General features: G+C 38.9%; 1 protein-coding gene across 1 annotated transcript; it reads right to left on the bottom strand.

Moving 5' to 3' along the window:
• Positions 1-8,280: 8,280 nt before the first annotated feature.
• ora6 (olfactory receptor class A related 6) lies at positions 8,281-9,201 on the bottom strand. The gene has a single exon (XM_030772143.1). It carries the CDS (start codon positions 9,199-9,201, stop codon positions 8,281-8,283), a length of 921 nt encoding a protein of 306 aa, XP_030628003.1.
• Between the last annotated feature and the right edge of the window lie 928 nt (positions 9,202-10,129).

Here is a 10,129-nt window from a genome sequence, read left to right on the forward strand (position 1 = left end):
GTTACATCAGAGAGTAGCATCATTCAACAGTCTATTGACATATACTGGCGTCAAAGCAACACTTGCTAGAGTTCACCACCATCCCACAAATGCTTCAAAGCAATGCCTCATTTGTCGGGTCGTACAAAATATCACGACGCAGCTGAATCCGCCCGCAGCGAGGACGTTTGCAAACAGTAAGAAAATGTTTGTTCTAGACATGGTTGTATGCAATAATCGCAATACCAAGCGGTATACAAGAGATTCACAATTCTGAAATCATGACTTACAGCATTTGGAGACAAAATCCCGGCAACCGTCGAGCAACTTCAATTTTATAAAACAGCAAATCTCTCTAGTAAACGAGGTGTACGAGAGTATTGCCAGCTGTCCCTCTTCCTGGTTCAGCGCAAGCGATTTGCACACAACTTAACATGAACCAATTGCCATACAGACACTCGAAGCTTGACATTTCCGTCATCCAATGAAATCATGGCCAGTTGTTAATTCTAAATACGAATCATTTGTAAATTATTTCCAAAATAAAGTTTCCATCGTCACCTATATCTCAAACCCAGTAATGGAACATTTTCCAACAAGTTGAGTCAATACGTGGGAGGTCGCTCACCTCTTTAAACCGCATAACTACTTCTGCAATAAACTTAGCCTTAAAAACAACGCCGAATTTTTAAATTATTTGCAGAAACTAAAATCTAGAACTGATGACTTCTTTCGTTCTTATTTAGGATAATTCCGAGTTGTTTACCAATTTGAAAATATGTCAAAATGTCGTACAACCGAAATAACGGTCTCAGAGTCTCGGTGAACCTCAAATCCTTTCCACTGATACCTGCCCATCTGCTTATTGAGCTGTCCAAAGAGGGCTATACGGATCTCTTAATGTATAAACTGCAGAACCGATTTTTTCTTTTTGCCTTCAGGCAGTCGGAAACTGAAGCATTGATAAGACGTGATAACGGTGGAGTCAGCTACTTTAAAATGAAGTGATAGGCTGGCATTCAGGCAGGCTACAACAGGTGAGAGATTAAAGATCCCCAGTTGCTGACAAATAGGTGTACTGGCCTTTTCAACATTAATGCTTCAAGATGCATTTATGAAACACAATGAAATCTTGCTGCGCAAACAAGCTAAGACCTATGTCAAGCATCATTTTTTACAACGTAATCAGGGAATAGAGGAGCATGCAGATAAGGTCCAAAACAATTAATCAAACAAAATACGTTAAATGACAACGCACAGCGGAGATATTTTCTGAGAACTACATGTGGTTATGACGAAAAATTAAACAGCTACTATTTCTTCTCTACGACCGCGGCATCAGTAACAGCAGGGTTGGATTAAATCGATCCTTGGGGCACAACACTGTCCGTGTCTTGTTTCCACTATACATTATATAGTTCTTTCAGTATTTAAACGCTCTCACACGTAGCCTGTAGAACTGACCTTTCTAAGCACACGAAAAGTATAAGAATCTCTCTAATTAACAAACCAACAGCAACATTTTCTTCGACTTTGTACTTAACTGGACTACTGTCGATTATTTCCAGTGCGCCTAAAATAAGAATTCTTTTCCATTATCCAGTAGGCTAGATTCTCTTTCAACCTCAGACATAGGCTACTCTATAACTGAAATCTCATAGAACACCCTCAGCGTTGGAGAGCGTCTGGTTTTATAAAACGCTTAAATCATCAAAAGTGAAACGCGTGCAAATGTTCCCTAAAGCTTTCCTTTGTCTTCGTGAGATTTCCTATTTTAAGCACGAGATTTCAGAAAAACATTGTTTTCAGCATGAAGGGACAACAGATAAAAAATGTCTATACAATGAACTGAAAAGTGGAGTAACTTCCGACTAATTTCATTGATAAAGCTCATATGATAGCCTTATCAAACTCTGAGCTGAATATTTTCAAAGCGGTCTTCAAGAAGGATTGACTCATTTCATCACTATAGCCTACTTTACAAAGCATATACACTTTCAAAGTCTCTCTAAAGTCGCATTTTTCAGCAGCCAATAATGAAAACAAAAACACGAGGAGTGGAAAATACACCCTTTAATTGGGAGTTACTCCTGGGGCAAACTTTCAGTATAAACGGGGCACTGAAATGATTTCCCCCGATACTTATATCTGTGTTCAACAGGTCACTGTCCAGCGGAAAGTTCCGTATACGTTTTATACAACGGAACTTTAATGTCAGTGATTTTATACATCCATCCAGCTTTTCTTTTCTCGGGCCTGGCTCTCTACTTCATTTTGACGGCAAAACATAAAGAGAAGGATCCTGAAACAACATCATTACAGAACAAGTACATTAAAACCTGAACCTGGTTATTACGTCAAACTGTAGCTGCACCACACCGACGTCGACTTTGTAATTACACAGGCTACTTCAAAGGAATAAAAAAAAACCCCTCTGGCGTTATCTTATTGCTCTCACTTGAAAGAGCCTATAAGTTATTGGTTCTTATGTGAGGACATCTGAAATCTATGTTGTTATGGATCACAATTCAACAATACAAAATCTTGTAGGATGTGTCTCAGATCAGGCATTAATCTATGGTGGAATATTGAACTGCCATTTGCAAGAGAGATTTCCTACAGCTTCAGTAAACCTGCAAGAAAAACCGTGCAGAGGTCCACAATTATCCTTACAAGGCTCTTAACTTAAGTGGGTTTGTTAACGTGCTATGCAAGGGAAAACACCCATTAGTAGGAAAAAAATCTTAGGCATCTTTGACATTGTAACAGATTCACATAATTTACCACAAAGAACTGATGAGCGCAATTAGTCTGCTCGTAGTCCCGCTGAAGTGCAGAGAAATAGCACATAGCCTATCTTATGACTTTTTCAGTGCCACAAAATCTAGCGTCCTGCCTACACTGGGATAGACGCAAACAGAGAGACAGCATGTACACAAATACAGCCAGAACACGAGACTCTCTAAACAATGCAGTAAAAAAGAGAAAGAAACAATACACACATTTCACACCCACGGCTGACTTTAGAGCTATTAAAACATGACAGGCAGAGAGCTTATAATGACAGGTCACATCACAGCTGAAACAGAGTTTATGGTTTTAGAAAAAATCCCATTTCACCGTCATGTGACCGAACTAGCTTGAACTACATAGACTTCACTCCTCGAACGTAATAACATGGCTACGCCAAATTTATAATAGTGAGTAGCCTTATAACACAGCAGTGCATTTCTAGTGCGTTAAATTTTGACATAGTATCACTGGCAACTATACGCCAGCTAATCAATGTTTTACATTATATCACTTTACTGTGGTGAGGCACCGACAGATGAAGATGATGTCACCAAAGAAGCGGAATATCAGTACGCTATAGGCTTGCACCTGCACATGTCAACTTAAAATAACTCATTATTTTATAGGGTCATTTATTTGTGGACGTCACTCTCTTGTGTCCGCGTTTAAACGATCTATTAGAGACGTATAAACTGATCTATGTTGTTGTTATTGACCGTTGCTGGCACTTCCTCGCATTCTCCTATCTGACGTGCCGTGTGCACACGATGGGCAACATTGCGTGACTCATCTTAAGCGCATCCAGCGAGATATGATAACATTCATGTGGTTTGACACCATTTAAAAGAGTCTGACAACTCATAGTTAGTTTTCAGAAACTAAAGTGATTTAATTAAGGAGCAAACGGGCAACTCTGCCTAAACGGACCGTCTAACACACTAAACATACCTCCGATAAACCTCTCCCAGTGATCCCCTATGCGAATTGGTCAAGGCCACTGTAAAGACACGACCTTCAATCGATCAGCAACCCTCTACGGACAAGAAGGTGTAGTATGCCCGTTTAGAAATCCAACTGACTTTCTAACCGTTGAATCTCCAATCAAACTGCAACTATACGTCCTGTTTCATGGCCATGGCAAGGCGCACATTTGCCAGTCGTGAGGCTACCACTCCCTAACCTACCATCTAAATTAAGGCTAACATGTATGGCGATGAATTCTAATAATTTCGCTATTATTTGATATAATACCTGGAAGAAATTAGTGAAGCCCCTTCATCGAAAAAGTGTTATCGCCTACTCGAATGTTGTTAAAGAACAGAAAACTGAACTGCCACACTGGTTGTTAATCCTTGAGATTACTTCACTTTCCTGTGGAAGACTGTAGCACTACTTGCCCAATGTCAAGTGCTATTCTTTTGGTCTTTGGCAAATGATAATGTTGCGGAGGCAGCATATGTTTCTTCTGCCACTGTTCGAGGATGCCTCAGAATAATTTAAAAAGGGTGGAACAACTCTTACGTCTCTACATTATAACAGCTATATGTTGCTCAGTCCCCGATATGCTTCAGCCGACACCCATTCATTCATCTATATCATTTAACTATATAAGTTAAAGGCATCGCAGATTTCTGGAAATCGTTTCGCTGTCGTTAAGTTCCGCCGTTTCAGAGCAGACAGATTAGCTACCTTTGCGCAGACACAGGCTATCTGTCTAGCTAGCAACCATCGTACCGTCAAGAGGTGCAGACAGGTCCCCTGTAGTTCTGTCGTCCACCCGATTTAAATGGATCCGCTTCGTGTTTTAGCTCAAATGTTTTGCAAAATATGTTCTTATATTTAATCGAAACTTAACCCAACACCTTATTTTTACTCTGTTTTTTACATAACAGCATCACCCCCTCTCCCAGTCCGATCACATGTGAGGAAAACATGGAGTTCCTTAAAGAGACACCAGCTCTTGCGTTTCGCCAGAAACGTTAAGTTTTCCTCCTAAACGAACGCAACTTTTCTAAATAGGTCAGAGTCCAGTTGATCACATTTACAGCACGAAAAATGCAGTGATCGCTGATTGTATTAGAGTTCTGTTTGTTAGCTCTACAATGCTGTTGAAAATGTCTTGCAGGATTAATTGACAATTTGCCAATTATCAAAATGAGGTCACGTTCAGCGTTTCCTCACAGAGGAATGAAACTTGAGGAAAATTAGAATTATTCGGTTATAACCGTTTAAATATATTTGTATATCTGAAATATACTTATGTCCTGAGTGTAAATATTCATTCATGCTTATTCGGGTATCTTAAGTCGGCATCAGTACACACGATAAAGGTGGACAGGGTGGAAAATATCGGTAAAAGTTTTCATAATGTTAATGATTTGGTGTAGTCTCTTTTAAATTAAAATATTTTTTTTGCTGTTAAATTCCAGTAAAGAATTAGCTCCGCCCAATTACACAGCTTATGCATGAGTGAGGAATGAGTGGTCTGTAATATCAGTCAGGACTTCATACGCAGTTCTAGGACTAGCCTACCTTTGCTCACAGAAACATAGTCTTTAATATCATTAAACAGTGATAGCCCTTGGGACACAAAGAGCACCTAGGCTGTAGTTGTGTTTCCTTTCAGCTCTATAACAGCCTTTTCAGTTAATCAGTTGAAAATGTGAGTTCTGGTCTAGACAAGAAATGCAAAATGTTGGGGTTTCCAAGCTTTGAACTTTAGTCAGCAAAAGCAAAAGTGAGACCAAGAAGGCTAATAATGGAGAGAAACAAAGCGTCATTGTAGGTGCACTCTGTGTCCACTTGTTATCACATCAGTTTTATGCCTCCAGCTATACAGCTAATGTTTTTAGACTAGGCCATCCAGTTTCCATCACACGATGTGCATTTTTCAATTTTCTCCATCACACTTCTTTTTTTTTTTTAGCTACGTGCACCTTGGTTGTCATCTTCCATTTTTCTGGAAAGAAGAAAAAACTGAACCTCTTTTTTGCACCAGTGACATTCTACTCCACTGTGAGACAATACTCTTAATCTGTTTCAATTACCCAAGCGTTTTTTACACATGGATTTTAATATATCAAATTATAATACAAGAACAATTTGCCATCCCGGCATTTCACACACATCATTTTGTTAAAAACGCTGTGAGGTTACCTGAACGGGGTAGCAGCCTGGAGTGTTTTCTTTCTTGTGAGAAGACCTAGAGAGGAGTCATTCCTGTGAAACGACTCACAATGATTAACATATAGAATGGGCACAACCCTGTACCCTCTCCGGGTAGGCAGCAGTAGTTTTATGCATTATGGCTACTGCATTAAGCATATATTCAAAGAGTGAAAGAGCTGACAGAGGGAGGCTGACTGCTAGAGATAAACAGGATGAAAGATCAGTGGAAGTGGTCCCAAAGAAATCCTAAATCAGAATGTACCTTATAAGAAAGAAGAAAGTGAGAGATAAATGAAACACAAAACCATGCCACTTTTGTGACACAACATGATGTGACTGATGTCTGGTATGTGAAGACCTGGATCCTCCTTGGCCTATTGTGATACAGATCAAATTGCATTCAGTGAAAGGAGCTGTTATGGTGAGAGAAAAACAGCAAACAAGGCATTTAAATAAAATCTTATCTCTGTATTTACAGTTCCTGGCCAGTTCTTTCTTAGGGAAGCATATATCCTCCCACATTACACATGAGTCAGTGAATCCAATTTGTTTTAAATTGTTGACATTCCTTCTCTTTGTCATGTTGGTATTAATAAATGCAATTAATTAACCAATTATAGCTAAATTTCTCATTTTTGTTTAAGAAGATACAGGTAGAGATATTGTAGCCTAACCCCCTTATTTCTTCCTATGTTGATCCCCTGGCAGTTTTTTTAAACTTACAATTCAATATTAGGGAAACAAATCAAATTGTTTTATATCTGTACTAGCAGTACAGCATTTATAATCTCCATTCAGATAATCTGCTACTTTTTGATTTTCCTTGCCCCAGACACTGAATTTGATAAAATAGCAATAACTTACCAGGAACCCTACTTCAGATAGTTCAGAAAACTCTAAAGTTCACTTTGTAAAGTTTTGTGATCATTTTAAATAATTAATACGTAATAATGTATTTGAAGTCTGTACATGCATTAATGCCTCATGTCATTGCTCTAAAAGTTGATCATTCATTCTGGACTGTGTCTCTGCTTTATTCATGTGTTACATTGTGAATGTTTTGCAGTCTCTCTGCCTGGTGTCTCTCAAAAAGAAATATCAATCTCAGTGGGACGTGTCTAATAAAACATAATAATAAAACCTAGCTAACTTAACAAATCATTTTGGAATTCATTGTGAGTGACGAGTAGCTCATGCAGGTGTCTACACTGGTCGTCTAATGAGGAGGTGCCAAGCCCTCATTTAGGAGATGTTTACGACGCAGGTTTGATTTCCGGGGGTGGGGTGGGAGTGCGATCGACTAAGGAGCAGAACTGTTCCACGTGTGTTCTATTGTGAGACTCTTTCTCTCTCTGCTCAGTCTTGGATTTCATTTTTTCATTTCAAGTATTGGTATTTGTTCACATTTTTTGCTGTTTGTTATGATTTGTGATGATTCTGATTTCAGCTCAGTGAATGGCACTGATGAAGTCATTAGTAACTATAGTAACTACATTCTCTTGTCTTGAACGTCACCACAATGCCTTGATTAAAATGGCCCGTGGTATTTAATAACAATAACCTGAAGTAGTTCCTTATTAACTAAGGAATTCAGAGGCAGGAGAAGATGACTTGCGCAAGTTGTATAAGAGGTTGACACAACAGGGTGGTGTCAGTGAAGAGAACACTTTTCACTCTCAAAGCTATAACCTCCCTTTAATGATAATAAAATTTAAATGCATAACAAAACACAAGGGGTGAGGGGTTGTTGACTCAATATATGCTTATGTTGTTCCAAATGTATAACATGATGTGATCAGCCTGAGCAGATGAATGCACAAAGAGAATGAGGAGAGAAAGCATTCTCATATAAATTCATTCAGATAAATTTTATTGCCATTCTTTTAGATTTCTCTCCACAATGCTTAATAGTCTTCCTAGTATACCATTATGTTCTTTGCAAACATGACATTTTCACATTTCATGTCACATTTGCTGTGACAAAGATGTCATAGATATACAATTCAAATATAAACACAATCAGTTTTGTAATATGAACAATGAAATAAACATAGTAACTGTGACAATCAAATTCCGAAAGAAAAGAATATACGTATATTCGTTTGAAATATTTAGAACTTACACTTTAAGATGTGTTAGTGAGTGAGTGATAGTCACTTATTTAAAAACTCAATCTGACTATATGATTCTCTGCATATCTGAAATTTGAACAAAACCTTAATAAGTGATGAGTTTCTGTGAGTGCTATTTTTAGTGACAATTTTAGTTGAATACCATGTGTTTCCATGTTCAGTCTCATGCTTACCTTTATGTCAAAAGCAACAGTAAAAACAGCTGCTTTTAATTCATGAAATGCTTCAAGGAGAACAGGTTACTCCCAATACCATATATGTATGGGCTGATGGCAGTGTAAGATGTTGTAATGAAAAACTCTACCTCAGACCAGGCGGAGAAGCTGTTTGGCTCAAAGGCAAGATGTAACACAAGGTACAGGATCCAGTCTACCTGGAAAACCGCCATGGCTACAAGAACTGCCACAGTGCTACGATGCAACCCTTTGTTCCTGGGGCGTTGGCGATTTGTGATCACGGACCCTCTGCCCTGCAGAACTGCAATCACCCTTTGCTGAACAATCAGCACTTTTAAAATGAGCATACTAGTCCCAGTGACAATGATCAGAGGCAGCAGGTTACAGATAACGATGAAGAGGAATTTGTAGACACGGTTGACAGTGGGACAGTTTGTCTTTGAACACAGGAAGAAATCCGGAGGGCATCTTCTAGTGGTGGAGTTTTCCAAGTGGCCGTCCAATTTGAGGACATAAGTAGGCACAGCAAAGAGTGCAGCCAGAAACCCACAAAACACACACAGCCCCATGGCAACTCGAATCTTGTCCATATGTATTGGTAGATTAAGCCGTGTGTCAGTGTCTCTGAGCTTCTGATAGCGGTAAATACTTATGACAAGTGTAAAGAGGATACTGCCCACTTGTCCTATGATGGTCCAGAATTTAAGGGTCTGACATAACCAAATACTGACACTGCTCTTGTACCTCATGTAAATGTCATAGATGTCAACAACCACAATCTCCTCCAGGTTTGAGGCAGTCAGACCAATTAGGAAAATTTCATACGTCTTTAGCTGCTTCACTTGGAAGATGGCCAGGATCAAGAAGAGGTTCCCAAAAATACCAATGATAGAGATGAGAATCCTCAATGCCACAAGTGAAATGATAACCTCTTCCATTGGTTTGATGTTCATCGCTAATTGGTTATGTTTGATGGTGCTGCAATGTGATCACTTCTTTTATCTCCTTTCCTCCTCAGATTTCTGCCTCAGTGGGTCGGAATATCTCTGATGTCAGTTAACCTGAAGTGGCTGCTCACTGTTTAATTGGAGCCTGAGGAACAGTTCCAGAACCTGGAGGGTTGGGAGTCTTTTAATTGATGCCTTAGAGCTTTGCCAGCCCCATAATTTGTAAAAAGCAGGAACTTGGTGTCACTTTCCGTAGAAGACAACATCCTTCATTCACTGATGAGTATTTGAGTGACAGTAAATAAGAGTCTTGTGCTAACTTAAGGCCTGGTATCTCTGCAATATCAGTGGAACAAATCTGAGGCACCATTCTGTTAACGGAACTGTGAGTGCTCTACAGGTGTCACTCAAAACAGGTGACTTGTCTAATAAGGAAGATTTTGCTTCAGTTTAAGACTACTGCTCTTCAAAATGACATTCTAATGTGCAGTATTGTTTATGTTTTGCTTTTTATATTTAAGTGTAATTGCTTTCGAAACAATTGGGATCCATCTGAATGGTATATCACCATGTAGCATTCTCTGACACTTATGCCTGGGATTTTTACATATAGTGGGCACGTTTTTCATAAACTAAGAGCATGTCTCAAAGCATGTGATTCTACATATACACCTCAAATGAATAAATCATTAAACTTTATTAAACATCAAAGCTATATGCTTTTACATTTCATTCAGACCCAGCTGAATTATGTAGGTCTATAAATTGTCATACAGGCTCCTAGTATTTAGCCCATGCTCAAAATTTGAAACCCACCACACTCATTGCCTCTGATTTGTTTTTCCATGCAGATTGTACATCTAAATCTAGTTCTTTGAGATAATACAGACAATTTAAGCTCAAGAACGCACTGTAAAATGGGTTTAACTTGCCA

The sequence above is a fragment of the Chanos chanos genome, chromosome 4 (genome assembly GCF_902362185.1).
Source record: "Chanos chanos chromosome 4, fChaCha1.1, whole genome shotgun sequence".
NCBI lineage: Eukaryota > Metazoa > Chordata > Actinopteri > Gonorynchiformes > Chanidae > Chanos > Chanos chanos.

What these genes read in the sequence shown, in the direction of transcription:
- ora6 (XM_030772143.1), bottom strand. Translation starts at nt 9,201, where the DNA reads ATGAACATCAAACCAATGGAAGAGGTTATCATTTCACTTGTGGCATTG.